The sequence below is a fragment of the Chanos chanos genome, chromosome 13 (assembly GCF_902362185.1).
Source record: "Chanos chanos chromosome 13, fChaCha1.1, whole genome shotgun sequence".
NCBI classification, from domain to species: domain Eukaryota; kingdom Metazoa; phylum Chordata; class Actinopteri; order Gonorynchiformes; family Chanidae; genus Chanos; species Chanos chanos.
This window is the reverse complement of record NC_044507.1, coordinates 13,530,599-13,551,001: the sequence shown is the minus strand read 5'-3', so window position 1 is coordinate 13,551,001 and position 20,403 is coordinate 13,530,599. Positions and strand designations below refer to the sequence as shown.

The 20,403-nt window shown below is 38.5% G+C and overlaps 3 protein-coding genes across 3 annotated transcripts; all 3 read right to left on the bottom strand.

The window, feature by feature from the left end:
- Positions 1–1,307: 1,307 nt before the first annotated feature.
- On the bottom strand, positions 1,308–5,078 carry noxo1a (NADPH oxidase organizer 1a). The gene is made up of 8 exons (XM_030790838.1): positions 4,966–5,078; positions 4,695–4,775; positions 4,524–4,596; positions 4,235–4,418; positions 3,830–4,020; positions 3,485–3,598; positions 3,149–3,266; positions 1,308–2,676 (listed from the first exon to the last, which is right to left on the bottom strand). The coding sequence occupies exons 1-8, from the start codon at positions 5,029–5,031 to the stop codon at positions 1,995–1,997; spliced, it is 1,509 nt and encodes a 502-aa protein (XP_030646698.1). The 5' UTR covers positions 5,032–5,078; the 3' UTR covers positions 1,308–1,994.
- A 3,703-nt stretch (positions 5,079–8,781) lies between these two features.
- On the bottom strand, positions 8,782–14,224 carry gid4 (GID complex subunit 4 homolog). Its single transcript, XM_030790856.1, has 6 exons — positions 13,879–14,224; positions 13,223–13,282; positions 12,060–12,167; positions 11,803–11,904; positions 11,469–11,599; positions 8,782–11,126 (listed from the first exon to the last, which is right to left on the bottom strand). The coding sequence occupies exons 1-6, from the start codon at positions 14,065–14,067 to the stop codon at positions 11,063–11,065; spliced, it is 654 nt and encodes a 217-aa protein (XP_030646716.1). The 5' UTR covers positions 14,068–14,224; the 3' UTR covers positions 8,782–11,062.
- Positions 14,225–15,035: 811 nt separating this feature from the next.
- drc3 (dynein regulatory complex subunit 3) lies at positions 15,036–20,133 on the bottom strand. The gene is made up of 12 exons (XM_030790842.1): positions 19,974–20,133; positions 19,572–19,688; positions 19,304–19,470; positions 18,871–19,017; positions 18,378–18,497; positions 17,874–17,986; positions 17,383–17,557; positions 16,743–16,874; positions 16,392–16,462; positions 16,166–16,289; positions 15,653–15,784; positions 15,036–15,134 (listed from the first exon to the last, which is right to left on the bottom strand). The coding sequence occupies exons 1-12, from the start codon at positions 20,131–20,133 to the stop codon at positions 15,036–15,038; spliced, it is 1,557 nt and encodes a 518-aa protein (XP_030646702.1).
- Between the last annotated feature and the right edge of the window lie 270 nt (positions 20,134–20,403).

The following is a 20,403-nucleotide window of genomic DNA, read 5'->3' as shown; positions in this document are numbered from 1 at the left end:
AAATGTGATGCGCTCTGTTTAGCCTGCTCCATGCATGTGAAGGTTTTGCAGAGACACAATCTTATTATTAATACACACATGCGGTTGGTGAGAAAGACCTTGTGTTAGGAGGAAGCAGAAGAGGAATGTAGCCGTGAGGTATGGTACCATGTGGGAGAGGATGAACCTGTTTACGTTAACTCACATCTCTATTTCTGCACTACTAGAATGTATAAGAGGAGTGCAGCCATGTGTTTTTTCTAAACCCCTTTTTAGTATGTTTTTCATAGTTTGGGGTTATTTTCACAGCCTGGTTTTGTTTATGATTTGAGCACTGGGATCAGGAAGAAGTGGGTATCCCCTTGTTTTAATGTAAGATATTACTCATTGAGGCTGTATCTGAATGCTCCTGAGGCAAAAGTCCAAACAAAGAGAAGAATAGTACCCACACGAAACTGCAGCCAATTGTGCAAAACCAGTTTCTATAACGCAGTGCAACAGTGAAACCTGCAATCTGTTATCGCACAGTGATCAGTAACCCTCTGTCAAAAAAAACCAAATATTTGTCTGTTGGCATGTAGTAAGAAGACAAGATAAATGTGTGCTGCTCTTTCCAAAACAGATAAGTACTAATCACAGCCATTTAAAAAAAAAAAAAAGTGGGAACAAACTTTTATTAAACTTGAAGAAGCAAAGTCTGATAGCTACAGTACTTTTGTGTGTGTGTGTGTGTGTGTGTGTGTGTGTGTGTGCGTGATTTGTAGTAGTAGTAGCAGTAGTTATAGCCTTTGCTGTGTGTATTGTTTGTGTGATGTGCTTGTCTTCTGTGTGTGGTGTGTTTAGTGTGCATGTGTTAGTTGCTTTATAAAAATGGCAAGAAATATGGTCTTTGTTTTTGCATTTTTGACAGGTTACAACATGTATGGCAACAGCTTAATGAAGCCTAGAGTTACTTGCAAAGTTAAGTAATCCTTGCATGAGAACTGCAGCAGGAAGTATATATGCATGAAAACAATAGAGAAAATAGCAGAAGAGTAAACTCCCTTTTTACAAGCCACTTGAATACAACTATGACCTGCATTCCTGTCTCTCATAGTTTCTAATGTAGCTGTGCTGAGACATCCTCATCCATTCCTGTCACTGCAGATGAAGCCAAGCTTCCACACTCAGCTGGCATGACAGACTTTACAGTATGCAGAACTATGCTTCTAAATAATGCAAACGGTCTCCTAAGTGTTTGTCCTTGTGTAATGTGATAGATGTGATGTATTTTCAGATGACATGATGATATGGGTTTGATTTGTTATTTTTATTCAGTTTTAGGGAGCCAGAAAACAAAATCAGTTAAGTTAAACGATGCATATGAGGCACAACATATGTTTTTTTTTTTCCAGTATGGAAAAATTACATTTGATTGATAAAATGACATTTGATCCAAAAGGGTAAAGATGAACAAGACATGTAACAGTAAAAAGAAGACACACAATTCATTTGCAGTTAAAGATTCCTTACATTGAGAAAACTCAACAGACTTTTCCCTTCACCATAGGTAGACCAGTTGTTTTCTTTTTTTAGTATAACTAGTATAACATAACATTTGTAAAACAAACTAGCTTTCAGTATTTTCCTTCAGTTAAACATAAATCACCAGTGTCCTTCAAAAACATATATTATACTTAAAAAAAAGTCATACATGGAAATATGCACAGCATAACAAGGCTTATATGGTAGTATTCACAATCAAAATATTAATAGGTAAATTAAATCTATAAACATGGAAAAAAGACACCGTAAATGACATTACATAACAGTCTATACTGTATAGTTCCACAAAGCAATCTATATCTAATAAAGACACAAAGTTGCTGATGTCCTTGTAACATTGTTTTGCTTCATCTCCTGAAGTTTGAAAACAAGTACAGAGACCAGTGCACACTTCAGAATCTGCTGAGAAAATTCAGCATAACTTATTCACTTGAGCTACCCTGACTTCAGTTTGTGTTCCATCATTCACTTCAATGACTTGTAATAGTCTCTAGTTGAGGGACCAGCTGGTTTTTGGTGTTCAGGGCATTCTTGCGGGTGATGGTTGTGCAGCGCTGGAGAATCTCTTGGGCTCTGGGGCGTGGAGGCACTTTGGGGGTTGTTGGGATCTTAAAGAGGTTGGGGTCAGAGCTGCTAGGTGTCAGCTTTCCCGCGGCAGCACTCTCAGGGTGCAGACGACCGGTTACCATCGGAGGTGGCGTACGGCTCCTACGGAGCTGTTCCTCCTTGTAAGAATGGCTCAGGTTTAATGAGTCACCGCCTGATGAGGTGCTCTCGTCGCTGAAGTCACTGAATTCGCTACCATAGCTGCCGTTGCTCATGCTCCGCTCCCGGCCGTCAACGTCCGTCTCCACGGAGATGGTGACGGGCACCTGGTATATGGAAGAAGAAGGCTGGACATCACTAAGAACATCCGTAGATCGAGACCTGAGCTTGTCAGCAGGGTTCAGTCCTGGGAGCTGTAGGAGATTGCCTTGGGAACGGCTCAGCGTGTTGCTGGGGAGCTGTGAAGAACCTCTGGCTGGAACTTGTAGCTGGGCCAGGCTGAGGTTAGGGCTCTGCCTGTTATTTTGCTTTGGTGCCATGCGGACACGAGGGTGGCTGTATGGCTGAAGGTACATGGCAGGCACATACCCTGTCTTGACATTGTATCTGAAGGACCAAAAAAAGGCAGTAAATCAGTTTATTAGGGATGTGTTTTACTGTTAGATTTCATCTATTGTAACTTGACTGATTACGTTCAGAGAAAATAAACTAATTTAATAAATATGTTAACCAAATAGATCACAGATTAATCTAAATCTGTGTTTATAAACTAAGGTTAGCGGATGGCAAATCTAGCCCCCAAGTGGGATTCCTATTAAAGATTAGACATTTCATTGTGAAGTTTCCTCAAATGTGTTCACAAAGGGAATGTGTAGTTCAGCAGGTCTCCAGAACTGGAGATAGGAAACACACTGACAAAATATAAAAGCATACAAAATCTTTCCCTTTTTTTTCTGGCTACGTGACAAACTGATATTCTCTGCTTCTTCACATACGACCACTCAGCATGTCTGTGCCCTCTGACATTGTTCACCTTACTGATGTTCATTTTTGGGTTGTTTTGCAAATAACAACATACCTAATTAACCACCAGCCATTTTCAGATTTTTGAAGCACCTCAACCACAGAGCCAATCTCCACAGACAGCTCATCTCTGCTTGTAGCTTTATAGGATCTTGAAGCCACATACAATGTACCTGCAGTAAACAGAGCATGATATAAATTCAAAGAAATTATTATGAATAATGGCATGGGATTTTCCTGGTGCATAACTGGTATTTTCCAACGAATGAAGCTTTAATGTGAATTAAAAAATAGCAACGACAACAAAAAAATGTGTTTTTTTTTAGTTCAGTGATGTATTTTGTGTGTGGCAATACATGGACGTTTGCAAGTTATTTCAGATCCAACTTACTTTCATCATAGTTGGTTTCTGGATCAGAGTCAAGACTATCTTCTTCAGGCTTCTCAAGATAAGGTGCAGGAAACCATGCAAGACATTTAGCTTCATTTTCCACCAACCACCACCCTGCAGAGACACGAAGAGAGAGCTGGAATTAGCAGGTCATCAAACATAATCACAGCTTTTTCCAGATAATTGTTGTGAACTGGCACAAATGTTTGTAATATTTGGATTACAGACAGCTCATGACTAGGAAGCTGGTGTGCTGTTTAGTATGCATTTTCCTCTTTGGAATCCTACATGGAAGGATTCCAACAAACAAGAATAACTAAAATTCTCTGAAGAGTGTCAGTTTACCTCCTTTGTCTTTAATGAGCACATCCACAGTCTCATCAACGTCAACTTTGAATGGTCTGTTCTTGGTGTCTTTGGTCTCATAGGGGGCGATGCAGCGGTATGTCTCTGTCACAAATGGCTGTGTAACGCCCCCATCCGAGCCTCCCCCAACTGTGCTTTCCACAGTATCTTCAGATGGCATGATAACAATGCTGGAAATGAAAAAGGCACAAGTTTTACACGAACAGACCCTTCAATACACAAAGAAAATATTACATTCTTGCACAAAGACGCCTTGAAATGAAAATCTTTTAAAAATTACATGCACGTTTTAAAACATGATTATTAGAAACTTGGGACTATTAGGTGTTGTGGAAGTAAGTTAGGTATTGTGTTGTGTAGGCACTGCGATAGATATAGGCCCACCTGTTCCTTGCAAATTCAGGCTTAAGGTCCTGATCTTTTGGAAGGAAAAACTGGATCAGGTCTGAGTTTTGAGGAACGCGGGGATCACAGGACAGCAATTCGTTGCAGTACTGTTCCAAAGTCTTGAGCCTGAGCACAGATTTGCTGGGAGTTTTTTTCTGAGCATTGGACTTGCCCTTTGCGACTGTGAATAAATGGGAATTAATAACCATTATGATTATAAACATTATAAACGTTGAACGTTTTTGGTAAACAATTGGTGGAGAACCGCGTTTGATTTGGTACTTACTTTTGAACTTTGGAATAACTCTATCTGATTTTCTAAGTGTGCCGGAAGCCTGGAATTTCTTCTTCAGTTGTCTCTGGGGTTCGTTAAAGGAAAATAATAACATAAATAAGGACACACAGAAACTTGACTTTCTTCTTAGCAGCAATATGATAAAGCACATTAATAACTTACATGCATATCTTCGAACTCTTCGAAAGATCTGTAGACAACGATCTCATTTTGATCCGACCAAAGCACTGAAGTCATGTACAACTATAAAATAAAAATAAAAATAAAAATATTGAAGATGTTTCGTTTATCCGAATGTAGCCTATTTGGTAGATTAATAGCATGAAAATTCTAAATTTCTTTTTAAAACAGAGATACACGGACGATTCGTGAGGATTTAAATGATTTTAGCTGTTATACATGTACAAAAGAGTCCATCAGATTCACTCTCTACCTTGTTGGTCTCCTTATGCATCACTCCAAGAAGTCTAACATTCAGGGGAAATCGTTGGTCCTCCATGACGTGCACTCCGAATCTGGGACGAGGGTTTGAAATTGTTTGAAGCAAGCGATGAGCACTGTGCTGATAATGCTACAGACAAATGATGCGCCTGCCTCTCTTATAGTCGACTATGTATGCAGGAGTGGCCAGACATGCCCAGGATCTACCAATTCGTTTTCCGTTTACTGGGCGCGGTGGAAAGGCCATTCTTGCATCACGTTCCGCCGAAACATATGGAACACATTTCACAGAGGTCGGAGATTGATGCAGTTTGCAGTTTCTTTAAAAAAACGTTTTTTTCTATCAGGTTTTCTTTTTCAGCGCAAAACAATCTTAGCATTTCTCATGATTTTTATTTAGACAGTTAGCCAACCTGACACAGTAGCCCAATTTAGTTTGCGATAATAAACTTTACAATTATTCCTAATAATTTTGCTCGGAGTTAAAGTTTCGGAGTACAGCTGTGATGACACAGTTCTTCTGCCACCTGTCAGCTTTTAGTCTGCTGAGTGAAAATACACCGTATTCTCAGACGGACATGCTATTAAGCAGTACCTGGGGAATCTCGAATCCTATTTGTTAAACGATTATTGCTACGAAATTTGACGTAATTTATTCCTCGTAAAAATCCCTCGTTTTGGTTTATCAGATAGAGAAGTACAGCCATTTCCTTATGTCGGCTATCTACAAACTAGCAGTTTTCTCTGTTATTTACTGGCATAAAGCAATATTAAATCTGTCTAATGCAAGCCTCCATAATATAACGCGTTCATGTCCGCTGAGGGCTGGGTTATACTATTCTGTAATCATCATTTAATTGACTTATTAATTTAGTGTAGTAACATTGTCGCTGTACTTCAGTTTCTTATAGGCTACTAAGGCTTCACCTCTTCACTGATATTCGTGTTGGAAACAACACACATAAACATTCACACTGGCTGATGGGCCCCTTTCCCAAATGGGCGGTGATTTTTTTCTTTTCGTTAATATCAAAATGAACCGTCAATAACTATTTAGAAAACAAAGAAAGAATAACGCCTCAACATTCCCATGGTAATTACATTATAGACAGGAAAAAATAGGAAATGGTGAGATAATAAGTAAATAAAATGAACAAAACTGAAGTGATAATTAATAAATAGATCCTACATAAACACATATGTAATTGAAGGGAAAAGAAGAGGTGAAACTGAGCTGCTTCGGTGCAAAATTGCACGTCGCCCCTGGCAAGCATTTAAGGAAGTTTTTGTCTAAAAGTTGTCTTTACTGTGAAGCCTTAAAGTTGAGGAAATAGCCTGTCTTTTTACATTCCTTTTACTGGAAGCTTTTTTCCTGGAAACCACTACGAAACATCGCCGTTACCAAGATATGAATGTGTGTAGACTATACAACTGAGCAGATACAGGGCATGGTTACTGCGCCCATGGAGTAGCCTACCAGTTCTCGTTTATGCATCAATACATTGTTTTACTCACGCTTATTTATCATCAAAACTATTGTTTTATTTTTCCTTTAATTAAGTATCCGTTTCAAAAAGATTACATTGAAAATCACATGACAAAATAGGCCTAACAATTTGGGCACGGGACAACCACGATTTGGATTTTTGTTTTTTAGGCCAGCTCCCGTTACAGATTTAAATTCTGCTCCCAGCACTCAGTTATATACAAGATGACAGCTGGCAGATTATCCTGGTTTTGCTCTATGGCATTTCTCACGTTTGTCTATTAGGATGCATTAGAACCAGATTTTTTCTGTATTGTTTCTGGACAGGATACAAGTACTTGCTCCCAAATACCCGAAGAATGTGAAGACGAGGCCTGTTTCTATGGAAACACACAATGCTGATGTTAGTGATGCGGGCAAATACTTATCGGTTAGACCCCAAAGCCTTGAACAAACAATAATGTGTACATTTTGGCCTTTCCAAGGTCCTGTGACCTCAAACAGGACTTACGTGTGCAAAAACATCCACAGACAAAGCCACATTCTTCCCACTGTGTTTGAACTGTTAGTTTCAAGGCAAACAAAGGGACGTAGCCTAACAAATTCGTTTGCAACATCGCCTTTCCCTTCTAGAAGAGATGTGGGCCTACTGCTTGAACTCGAAAAATCTATGAGGAAATCTGGTGAAAACAACAGTAGCTCAAGTAACACATTTTCTCACGTTCGTCTCTTATTAGTGTTAGGCCTACTGAAACGTCCACTTTTTATGTGTCTGAAATGCTACCTTGACTAAAGTCAGAGGGATCTTTTAAATTATGAGCAGACAGGCGCAAAAACAATGTACATAGTAATGGCTCTTTGGTCTAACTTAAGTATTTATGTATGTTGACAACAAATTTTATTTGCTCTCTTCCTGTAGCACCTGCCTTTAATACGCTTCCATGTAATAGCCTACCTACATTTTATTACACGGCTTTGTTGAATACTCGATTCTATGAATGACAAACCGTTGCAATGGAACTTTTTTTAGCGGAATCAATAAAATAAATTTTAAATCATTCAAATCATTTTTTATCAATAAACTGTGTCAAATGATTGATTTCTTTAATAAGTAGCCGCTTCCCGCCGGGGTCCTGCATCACCTGTCGGGGTCTATTTCGCTGTAATGACTGGCTCGCTGTACAATATCCCTTACATAGGCCTATATAATATCGACATATTTTAATTTTGTACGCTATTGTATTGTATTTAATTGTATTCAACGACTTTAATTCCGATTTTCACTCAAAAAAATCAAACAAAACAAACAAAACCGTGCGCTATTTTAACGCTTCATACCCTATTTATGATTTATGAAATTTTTTTTAATTGAAAAAAATGATATCAACTTTCGGGCAACTTTTATTTTTTTAAATTAGTTTTTAATGAATTAATTACCGAGACCTTCTCTGTAAGGTCTCGGTAATATGTTAGTCTTCTGGATGCAGAAGAATTAATTAGGTAATGCAGTTCTGCCATCTAGCGGATATACGATGTAGTTGCGTAATCACTTACGTAGGCTATGTAAAGCAATAGTGCATTAAACAATCAGGTACAAATAAATTCTGTTTTATTGTTAATGGCTATTGTCCATTAAAAATCAAATTTAGCATTGCATTAGATTAGACCGTGCCCCGAATACCTACAATGCAAAGAACTACCTTACTATTTATTACATATGGATAGCTGGTAGGCAGTCATTGTTTTTACACATAGTATAGTCGAAGTATTTATGAATGTGTATTTATGAATTATTTGTGTATGTGTGTGTATATACACTAAACATACAGAACAGAAATCGCCTTTGATTTATATTTTTATTGTGATGCAAATGAAACTATTTTTTTCAATAGACTCTTTACTCATAACAAAAATCCTTGACATTTCTGTCCATGCACACCTCCTCAGTGATGGTTAAAGACCAGATATCAGTATCATGGGTCTTGAACACTGTGGCATTTCTTATATTTCATATTTCATAAACCTCTTGATCCGAGCATCTTTGATTTGACATTTATATTCTTGAGTGAATAAAAAGATAAATTATATTTTGGAGAATTAAGTCAATCATGTACATCACAAACACAACTCCATTATGTACATTTTGTGTTTCTGTCTCATATAACAGGGTTTTTGCACTGAAAGCACTTATTTTGTTCCTGTGCCTTTTGTTGAATTACTCTTAGCCATGTCCTGCTGGAAGCTAAACAGTATATTCAGTAGGCTACGCGCAAGCCCCCCCCCCCCCCCCCCCCCCCTTCCCAAAAAAAAAAAAAAAAAAAATTCACAACTCCCTTAAACACAACAGAAGAAAAACACTTGCAAGACCCATTGTGATGCTGAACACAGGTTTACTTTCGGTCACCACCTAAATGCCCTCTTGTGAACTCGACCCATTCCCCACTCCTCCTGTCCCTAGCCATCCCCCACCCTCCATACGCATAGGCTAGGTTGCAGTAGTTCACTGTTGGAGGCTGATTAAAGGTGACGTATGACAAAATATAAGAACTAAATATGCACCTGAGGTATGTATTCTTGACACTTTTCACCTCAGTTTAGGTGAACACTCACTTTATATCAGCCATCAAGCCAAGGAGCTTGAACCATAGTACGATATAAATTGGGGGCTTGTTTACCCAGGAACTTTTCAAGGTTCAGAGGGACTTTTGGCTGGGGACGTACAACTTCTTTATTCTTATCATTCCTTGTAACAGATGCTTAAACACTTTCAAACTTACATACATGTCTCATTCAAACGACGCCTTTCCATCAATAAGGAAACCACCACATGGTCAACATGAATGCTTACAAAAATGGTACTATGTACAAACGCTGAACTTTTAAGGCAAAGGGGTTTTTACTAAAGCTCAGAAGGATTCATTTAATTTTTTTTTCCGCAAATGTTTTTATTCAATCTACAAACGTTTGTCTCAAAAGATTTTCCTTCGAAAGAAATAATAACGCCGAAACGCTCCTTTATGTCAATTAAACATGGATCACACCAGTTGTGCATGACTAGAATTAAGAGTTGAACTTGAAAGACCCTTTACACAAACAGTGTTACATGCATTTTTCTGTGCCTCTCTCTCACAGTCAATAGAGAAGGGACTTGTTTTTATGCCTGTGTCACTCATTACAGGTTAACAGCTCACATCCAAACCGACCATCTCAAAAGGGCCATCCGACAGGAACAGGAAACTGGACTTGCCAAAGTTGAATGGTTGAATCTGGTCGTTTACCTGGAGGACAACCGGCTTTGTTCGCTATCTCAACTTGTTCTTTCTTAGCCACTATCAAAATTCTCCACAGAAAACTTGCCTGCCTGCTGGACTAATCTCCCTGCATTCCAGATTCAATTCTGTCACTTTCAAAGGTAAAACAAACAACATTCCCACATGTATCACTTGATATAATCTACATCTACTCAGGTATGCAAATTAACATCTGTGTGCATATTAATAAATACTCTTATGGCTGTCATTAGTTTAGTGAAAAATACTTTTAAAGAGATTTTTTGTTTTAAAATAAACTGTATGAACTTTTAGCAATGCTGAATGTTGAGAAGCTGTGATTTTTCTTTTTTTTAAAAACGTTGCATAGCAAAATGAAAAGAGCAGTTTTTCCTTTTTTTTTTTTTTTTTTTTCCGAGAACGAGAGGGCAGGCACGTTCAACTCTGAAGCGGCCACACGATGATTACCGCAATAGGATACAGGATTATATCTTCTTTCACTCTCTCTTTCGTTTTCAGAATTAAAATCACACCATGCCTCAGAAAAAGTGGACTGAGCAAGAGTAAGTGCTTTTGTGGCTTTCTTAACAAAACCCCTGCAAGCAGCCAGCCACAGCAATGGCCTTCAGTTACACGAATCACTGACACCGACCTTACACAAGTCAGTCTTTTTTCCAGACTTCAAACTCCAGACAGGGAATCATCAATCTACTGCAAAATCTGGATGACTGTCTCTCCTTGCTCTGCTCAGACTTGATCTATTCTATCTTCAGCTCTACCAGTCCCATAGGCCTCATTCCTTTCATACAGACAAATTAAAAATAAATTAAAAATCTTTTTTTTCCAGTTCCCCATGTACTGAAATCTCATTTCACCATGCTTAACCTTTTTTTTTCTTTTCTTAAAAAAAAAGACAAGGCAAAAATCACTTCAGCAATTGGCTTCTTCGTAAAACAGAAAAAGAAAGTGAGACTTTCATCCAAAAACATAAAAAGTTTTCAAAAAGGTGTAAGGACAGAAGCTTTCAAACCCGGAAATTAAATAGAAAGAATGACGGGGGGGAAAAAAAAAACAACCAATAACACTGTTGCAAACCCCAGCTCATGTTCTCTCCATCTGTGGCCTGTAAAGATTTGCCTAGGTCAGTGAAAGAGTTCTCCATCCATCCATCCTTTCATCATTCCCTCTCTCCATGCATGTGTCCATCTTTGTCATTCTCTCACTGAAGAGAGAGCGGTGTGCCTTGGCATGATTAGGCCATTCATCTTTCCCTCTCTTTCGTTCCTCTGTCCATCAAAAAGTCCCCCTCTACCAGCCCTAGAAGGGCTGAAATGTCACCGAAACTCATAGATGGGTGCGCTGTGTTCAGGGACATGGGTCAGGTTGAGAGACTGATACCTGGAAGAGACAACCACGGCACGAAGAAATGGGGTTACGTACAAGGCAAGTCAAAACACACACAACGCTGACAAACACAACTAAGCAGAAACTTGCTGGTGTGTTATGTTTCAAACTTTTTGTACATGCTAGACAAATATTCTAGAATCTAACAGACTTTATATTCTGAAATAGTGCTTAACAACAACCGGTGTTTGTATAAAATTATACTTAATATACATTGTGTCAACCCATTTTGACAGTATTTGACCTATCATGACAAATTCATTTGTCAGTCTAATTCAATCTAAAACTTCATATAAAAACACTTTTGTGAGCAGAGACAGACTGGTTGACATATACCATTCAGAGCTTCTGTGGTAGTAGTAGCCCTCAATGGTGGCTGTGGATTTCTGGAAGCAAATGTAATAAAATCCTGCAAAGGAAGCTCCACTGATATCTTTGATTGTGTGATCTGGCACTAAGAACTGCTCCTGAATACGAGAGAGAGAGAGAGAGAGAGAGATTTGGAAAATACTTTAAAAAATAAGTAAATGAAACCATATACAAAATAAAAATCTAAAAACAAAACTCAAAACAAATGTAATGTCATAAAATCTTTAGAAAGTCACATTGCTCAGTCGACACCAGTTGAAACTCAATTGATGAAAACAGCGAAAACAGGTTTTAAACTTACCTTCCATCGCATGAAAACAAAGTCGCTGTTCTTTAGTTCTTCATAATCAAAGTCATCCGAGTTGAAGCTTTTTGCGTACTGATAAAACGCCTGGAATTTCCCCTGCGGATCAAATAAACAAACAAAGGCATAACATCAAAAGCACTGTAAGGAAGCTCTGTAATAAAAAAAGTACAAAAAAACAAACAAACAAAAAAAAAAACATTAGGAAAACACACATTCCCACCAACAAGCTTTAAAAATCACACAGTCATTACCCAGTGTTTACGGTCCACGTCTTCATCAGCATCCCATTTGCGTGTTAAAAATGGGCGTTTTTGGCTGATGATCTCCCCAGCGAAGAACGTGGTGAGAGTTGGGTACTCCTGAGCAGATCCATGACACAAGGATCAAGGGAGAACATAAATAATAGCATTACTTTGCAGCTCTCCAGTCTGTTAATGCAGTTGACCTGTTTCTGGGCCTGCTCTAACAGCCTTTCACTTGAAAGGCAATTTCTGAATACTGTAATATGTTGTGAAACTCAAAGGTCTGCCAAATAAACCAACAGTGTGTGAAAGTAGTTCAAGGTAACAGGTTTAACTACTTTTGCAGGCATGGAGTGACAAACCATGAGTACAAGTGCTCCGAAACCGCCCTCTGATTTTATTTTGGCACGTAAATCATTTTTAACATTACAAAAGAATAACTGTAAAGACTTCACATATGTAGAACTGCAGTCAGATGAATTATATCTGAGACAAACTGCTGAGCAGGTAAATTTTGTTTTTAAACTTTTGATGAGTATGTATCTATTTCACTCTTGGAAGTGAAAGTAGCCTTCTTGCTGCTAGATGTTAAATAAAACCTACAAGCAAAACACAAGCATTTTAAAGGGGAAGCAAGAGGGGAGGAACTCTGAAATGATCCACGGCTGTGAAAGAAACTGCACACCAAATCACATTCTGGTCAGCCTCCACATTGTGGTTCTGCATTTGTAAACAGACAATGCAGGCCTATAACAGGGTGGCTACACAACACCACCATGTCACTGTGGTGCTACATCAACAGACACAACAGTATTATGTCACTATACCACCATTACTTTCCATGTGTTACAGTTGTGGCACATTGAACATGTATATGGGGCATGTATGCATAAGCACTTCTCTTACTATCTGAGCAAGAGAATGTAATTTGATACTTGTCTCACATAGCTACACTGAAAATGTAACTGAATGTAGTCCAGTAGATTTTTGTAATATTCATGAAAAAAGTTAGGAACATTAATATATTATTCTGATAAGAGAAGAATATATATGTCTATAATCCCACCTACACTGACTGTGGACCAAACCGAATGTCAGAAGTGATAAACTTCATTTAATCAGTAATAAGAACGTTTTCAGTGAATCTCCTAACATAATGTTTGATGTCTTACCTCGGTTAGACCTTTGATCTTTAGGTATCCACATAAATAGGAGTCCTCCATGGTTACATGCTGCAAGACGAAAGCAAACAATGAGGTCATTTCCCCTATAACTGCGCAATCTAACGCAGAATGTCTTATTTAAAGCAAGTTATTACCTTACATTTACATAATAAATAAACATCATAAAAATATGGGTGGGCCACGGTGATGTCAGTGGCACAGTTGTCATCCGTGCCAATGTCCATATTTAGCAGAACTAACGGGATACACCTCAAAACACTCTATACCCTGATCTGACCTGATTTGAATGACAAACATATCCATCTAGAGAACACAGCTGGTCTCCAAAACGAGCGTCCGAGACGGGCCAGCTTAAAGTAAATCACACTACCTGAGCTTTTCGGCAAACGCAACTTAATTTTAAATATTTAGCTAGCTAATTCGCGCGTAAGAGATATCAAACCAATCAACAAATCTCAGCAAACAAAATGACAATACAGTATACACTTATTATGTTACCTAAGTTGTCAATTTAGCAAACGTTAGCTTGTTAGCCAGCTAAATGAGCTAGCTAGCTTAACTGGTTGCGTGTCACAGTTGTGCAGAATAAGAGCAGCAGCTAGCACCATAACACAGAGAAGTAAACATCAGCCAGTGCTACGCACCTGCAAAACTACTTCCACATCATATGAATTCCCTTTACTCTTCTGGTGTCCCCGAAACTGTGAGCCACTGTAAAGGAGCGATGTGACGACGCCGGGTTGTTGCGTGTTTATGGGCGGAGGGGGGATAAGAGAGGCCGAGGATATGTAGGCCGCTGAAGAGCTGGGACAGGACTCGGTACGGACCGGCATGTTGAATGCTCCTGCAGGTTTGTACCCTCACCGCAAATGGCAACACGTCACTCACAAATTATTACGGGAGAAGAGAAAGGGGAGCACTGACGGTATAGTTTGTCAGTTTGCAAGTCCTCCCCTCGCTCCCTCAGGACGCGCGTTAGGTCCCTCTGCATCTAAGCTAGGGACCTCGATACTGCGTCACGAAAGTCAGCAACATCTCCTCTGATTGGGTGGAGAGAGTCACACCTCTGTAAAACAGAATGTTTATTGGTTTATTTTTCAAAATGCCTGACGGGACTTGTTGTACCTTGTAGGTTTGCAGATTGGCCCTTGTGCTGTTTTGACTAATGCAGCGTAATATATGTACTGGTACCCTTGGTATGTTTATTATCACACCTGCTAAGAGCATATAATGGGCATGAAATCTTCCTGAAACTTCTTGAGTGTTCATTCGGCTCACAGCCATACTCACTATCAAAGATATAGCAGATTCTCTGACAAGGACCAAGCTAGTCATAAACTGTGTTCTGAATCAAAATACAGCTTAACCTGAATAAGTCTTCATCCTTCAATACAAAATCCCAATATTTCTTGGTGAAGAATTCAAAGAAGCAATGAGCCAAAATCTGTTAAACTGCACTTTGTCCCACTCACCACAACCCTAAAAATAAGCAGTGTAAGCTTAAAATAAGCACCTCTCTCTATCTCTCTCTCTTATTTACATATTGTGCAACAACTGTTCCTTGTCTGTAGATGGCAGAATTGTGGCATTGGATCCGAACACCTCCCAGGGCTGACGAATGACTTAAAAGATGAGTGCTAAAGCATATCAAAACAGTTTAATAGTAAAACATTGGGAATATATAGTCATAAACTAAAAATCAGTGTAGATGATCAGAAATATCTTGTTTATATTAAACACATTCCAAATACGATGCTCTGGGCCCTAGCCTGAGCTTGAGCACTTTTTTCTCACTGGTGTCTTATAGGCTCAGATCATTCAGCTGCTCTTTCACATAAGAAATGTAATGATCAATCTCTGCAATGCGCTTGCGATTCCTCTTCACCTCTTCTTCATGTATCTGTTAAGGGAAAAAAACAGAATATAAGAAACTCAACATAGTAGAATAAATAATTAAGCTACCTCAGAAACAAGTCTCCATACCTGTACAACACACAAATTTCCAGTTAAGTCCAAAGTCCTAACATAGCATGTCTGCAACCATGATTAATCAAATTAATGATCCATAAAGGCCAAGTGCTATAGTAAATCTGAGTGGTTATCTTATGATAAGGCTCCCGTATAACTATGGACTTAAACTGTAGCAATTCCAGTGTGACAATCTTAATATGATATCAATAATGCAGAAAAGTTACTGATGCCACCAATTTTCACTTAGTGTTCCATGACACAATGGAACAGTCATTGAGCCAAATGTACACGAAAACACTATTACTTCATCTGAATAAAGCTCTTCACAAAGATATTTTATTCTATTTAGTAAACTATTTATAATAAGTACTAGTAATTATCAGAATTATCATAACAGAATTATTTTGTCACATGAAATATAAAATGAAATTTTGTGGTCTTTCATACTGAATTCAATAGTGCACTCATCCAGCTGTTTATCCGTGTCACCAGCTCATCTTCCCTGTTGTCAATCTTCCCCAGGTGGGTGTCGTGGGAAGCGCTGACTGCATTGATCACAGTGTCCTTATCTACAAAGAGCTACAGGGAGCACGGAGCAGTGGCAAAAACATGTCAGGGGACATAAATCACCTTAAACAAATAACAGCAATGTGATAAAATGCTATAATTACTACAGTCTCTCTAATACATACATACATACATATGTATATACATACATACATACATATATATAATCCATATCATCCATATATAATCCAGTAACATTAATGAAACTGTAACAGAAGCTACTAGTCTTGTGCTACTTTTTCAGTTGTGTGAGACTAGGCCCAAAAAACTAGAGGAAAATCACTCTAAGAATAGAAATCAGCACTTCAATTTGAACATGATTCATTAGAGTTATTTATTTTAAAAGGTGTTGGTAAAAGTGATTTAACCATTTGCTTATTTCATGTCACTGACCATGCGGACATCATCAGGCATGTCATCGTCCAGCTCATTCTTGGCCACTCTCTCCAATGTTGCCACGGCGATCTCCAGTATTTTCTCATGGTGATGGTTCTCAAGGTCCCGACACTGGGCAAATGTGAGACTTAGCTAAGGAAGGCTCACCAGTCAATGCGCAGTATTATATATATGTAAAGTAAGTATGTGCCACTAATGCAAATGATTGCTAATGAAAGGATATATCCCTTGCACGACTTCGATGAACTCTCCAACCATGTCTGAAATGTTCCTTTCAAATTCTTTTATAATCTCCTTTAAAAAGAAGTATAGTACAGTGAGGGACATCACATATGCTGCAAAATGTGTGTATTCTATGGTGTTATTCAACATTTAACAAAATTTTTATTTACCGTTATCCTTTAAAAGTTCTTCACGAAAAATTATAATTGAGTCAATGGCTTCAGTCTGTCTTAGGTGTGATTATTTGTCTAACACATTGGTAATTGGGCATTTGGAATTGGGCCTAAATTAATTAATTTAGACATTTATAATCATGTTGCCAAAGCCTTTTCCTTGCTGATCCTCCTTTTACCTCTAGTTGATCCACTAGCTGTAGCTCCATGGTCATGAGGGATTCATAGAGCGTGTTGATCTCATCCATGTACTGGTTTATCTGGGACTTCAGGAACTTGCTATCTGTAGTCTGCTGTATCTCTGCCATCATCTGTGTACTCAAGGACATACAGGCAGTCATCTATACTGTACATACACTACATGTGGCTCAGTGTCACAGAGGAGACTAATGCTGAATATCTGGAAATTCTATGATTGGTAAGGGTACTCTATACAGATGACACCTGGCAAAACCTTTACTTAAATGAAGGGTTAGCAAAGCTTTATATCCAGAAGCTTCACTACTAATCTCTGGACTTAATGTTGGTCAGAAATACTGGGCAATTTTCATACACCTTGAATGAGTTATGCCAGGTTTTTAACATGACAATGTAATATGGCCTGGAAAGTTGATATTACATAATGCTTTAAGTTTAGCCTATTACAAAGGTTAATTCCATGAAATGTGTGCCATTCGTGGTGAATTCTGGGAGTAACCTGTGCATGTTTTACATAACTGTATACAGGATACACTCAAGAGCATTATGTCATGTGCGCTGACTGAATGAAGTATAAATTCCCAAGGTCCAAGAGTTAAAAGCAACAGAGGGTAATTTCACCTCTCTCCTGGATCTCTCAAACTCAGCTGCTCTCTGTGCTGCTCTTTGCTGGTTGTCAGACACAGCCTCACGAGAACAATCCTGGAAGCACTGGACCTCTGCTGCTCTCCGTCCATGCTGGGTTAACCCAGCTTCAAACACTTGCATACACAATTCCACCAGCTGGCTCTGGTAACTGCACACAATGTTAAGTGGAAACATGCATCCATTTATTGTGATTGTCTGGTTTTAGAATCATTCGCTACACCAAATCCACGAGTAGTCACGACTGTTTAACAGAGTCAGGCATATGTTACATGTTATATTTGTTAAGTAGGTTGATTTGTCCCAAAAGAGGATTTAATGTGATATGACAAATTCCCAATTATTTTGCTGTTGTGCATGCAAACTGACTGTTTGTCATGCCTAGTTCTGAGCACTGTCATTAAGAGGGAATATGAAGTTGTGATCTACTGTGCACTGAAAGATTTTGATATATAGGGTAAGGATACTACTCCAGCAGTGTAGCCACTCCAGGAATGTAAGCTAATTTGGCTGCTTCAGCATCATCTGCAAACATGCTGTCAAACAGATGTGGCCCATTCAAGAATTCCACAAAGGCATCCTGTAAAAGAGGTCACAGTAAATGACATAATTGCCAGGGATATATCAGTGAATTCTGAATGACAGTCTGATAGAAAAACATGGGGATAGGAGTCATGATGAGATTATAAACAAAGTCATATGTGCACCCACAAATTAAAAATCAGTGTCTTGGTTGGCTTTATCGGTATTTGCACAAACAAAAACCAAAACTAGTGATTGGTGTATTACAATTATTTTGTCCAGTCAATAACAATTTTTGTTCGATCGAAGTACATTTGCTCCTTAGCAATCGTAAGATAACCACTACAATAGGGACAGACAAATGACTTCATTAAATTAGGCCTTGGCCCAGGTCTTAAAGCCATGGTAATATTTTGCTATAAACACTGAATGATTCTTCTGAAGGTTACCTTGTGCAACTGCAGCTCTGCTTCTTTTCTTTGCTCTTCTTCTACGGCTTTCTGCTCCTGGCTCTCATTGTGTCGCATCTCCTCAACTGCATACTGGTACTTGGCATATGCCATCTCACGCTGCATACCAAATCATTGAACGGACAGTGTAATAAATGACTTAAAGTGGAGACTGCATCTTTTAATGCGTAAAACCACATGCCTAACACAAAAAATATTGTGCCTTCTGCCCAAACTTTCTTCACTGGATGCTTAAATGGAAAAATCCAGAGGACAAAGTAAATACTCGTTCTGTTGCTAAGAGCCTTGGTTTTACTCTAAGTAATTATGCACTGGTGGATAATAAAGCATTAGATCATTTAGATCATCTCTGACTAAGGGCAAATTCTATTGTCAGTCACACTGGTGTTATAATGATAGACTTTAATGACTAAAACTTAACGACTATAAAGGAAGTCTTTAAGCGTTGTGGCCCCAGCCCCATGTCACTCACTGTTTGTTCATTCAATAGCCTGAAGTCCAGGTAAACCAAGTCTGGAAGATGTGCAGTGACAAAAAGCTTATAGTTTTCTTCGTCGCAGACTGGATTTCCAGCAAGGTTAAGGGTGCGCAAATTGCTAAATTTTCGCAGATAGATAACCTAATGGAAGGGAACAGCACAGTAAATAATTTTTCACATCAATTTCAAGGTGTTTTAAAGTTCCGATACCCACAAGAAGATCATGTATGCCCGTTTCTATTTATTTATCTCAAATCATGATCATTTAGAAAGATAAATCTAAATCTATTGCTGACCTGAACAGCAGAAACTACTACTGCTTACGTGTCTCAGTACTGTATAGCTGTACAAGAACATGTATCAGCTGAAGAATTACCGCCTATAAACATTTATCATTTGACATTTCAGCTATGATTAGTGTACTTACATTATCAAGCTTGTCAATGAGGTTGTTTCCAAGAGAAAGAATTTGCAGATTTCGGAGGGTGTCCATGTTCTCAATGATGGAAATGCGGTTGTTGGACAAACTCAGGTCCTCGAGTTTTAAAAGTTTGTTCAGTCCTTCTATTACCTCAATATTATTGAATGACAGATCTGAACATTGGGAGAACAGTATTCAAATGTTACATATCATTAACAATAATGTTGTCAACAATATTTTATTTCTCAAGCTCAAACTAAATACTTCTACTCACCCAACCATATCAGATTTGTGAGGCATTCTAATCCCTCAATTTTCTCAATTACATTGTTGTCCAACTGAAGTTTAGTAAGAGAAGTGAATTGCCATAAATGGTCAATCCTCGGGATATCTGCAGAATTTCATACATGTATTATAACAATGTACGGAAGACTAATTTGAGGTGTAAACAGTAGTCGAATCAGATGGAACATTCAATAGATGCTGGAGTAAACAGTTGTCTCAACATTAGCATTCATGAGCTCATCCATAATTGTCATACAGAGCACAAAGTGTCTGTACACTTAACACAAGGCAAGACGAATGTATTATTCAACCCAAATATGTGTTAGTCAACTTAATGACAACTATCTTCAAAATGATCTTTTATTATGGTTTACAGGTCATAAGCACTTACTCCTGTAGTCTAGACGTAGCTGTAAGAGTTCGTTATACTGGACGCCCTCCTCCTTAGCTATGCGTCCGGCTTGGCCTTTAGGGCCTTGCTCTTCCACAGCCTTCTGTAGCATCTCCTCATCAATAACACTGACCGTAGCAGTTTCATATTGGCTGCTCATTTTGCACAATGTCCAAGCCCAAAACCTGTTTATTAAATGCTGCAGGAAAATGGCATGGTTGACGTAGCACTTAAATGAAGCTATATTACCTGGCAATCATTTAAACCATGGTTAACTATGTTTGTCATGAAGATTAGCTATGATGCTGTCTTTAATTATTGCGAGAGGATGTTCTAGTCTGTTAAGACAGTAAATGTACCCTAACCCTACGCGAACTGAAAGAGCAAACGATTTAAGAAAGTTCACCTTATTCAGCTCAGACTGGGCTCT

Coding starts and splice junctions, on each gene's coding strand:
- noxo1a (XM_030790838.1), bottom strand. CDS start 5,031: ATGGAGGACCAACGATTTCCCCTGAATGTTAGACTTCTTGGAGTGATG. Junction 4,021..4,234: donor CCTGAATTTGCAAGGAACAG/GTGGGCCTATAT, acceptor TTTCATTTCCAG/CATTGTTATCATGCCATCTG. Junction 3,599..3,829: donor GCTCATTAAAGACAAAGGAG/GTAAACTGACAC, acceptor GTGTCTCTGCAG/GGTGGTGGTTGGTGGAAAAT.
- gid4 (XM_030790856.1), bottom strand. CDS start 14,067: ATGCCGGTCCGTACCGAGTCCTGTCCCAGCTCTTCAGCGGCCTACATA. Junction 12,168..13,222: donor AGATCAAAGGTCTAACCGAG/GTAAGACATCAA, acceptor GGATCTGCTCAG/GAGTACCCAACTCTCACCAC. Junction 11,600..11,802: donor TTGTTTTCATGCGATGGAAG/GTAAGTTTAAAA, acceptor TCTCGTATTCAG/GAGCAGTTCTTAGTGCCAGA.
- drc3 (XM_030790842.1), bottom strand. CDS start 20,133: ATGAGCAGCCAATATGAAACTGCTACGGTCAGTGTTATTGATGAGGAG. Junction 17,558..17,873: donor GTGGCTACACTGCTGGAGTA/GTATCCTTACCC, acceptor CATTGTGTGCAG/TTACCAGAGCCAGCTGGTGG. Junction 16,875..17,382: donor TTGAGAGATCCAGGAGAGAG/GTGAAATTACCC, acceptor TTGAGTACACAG/ATGATGGCAGAGATACAGCA.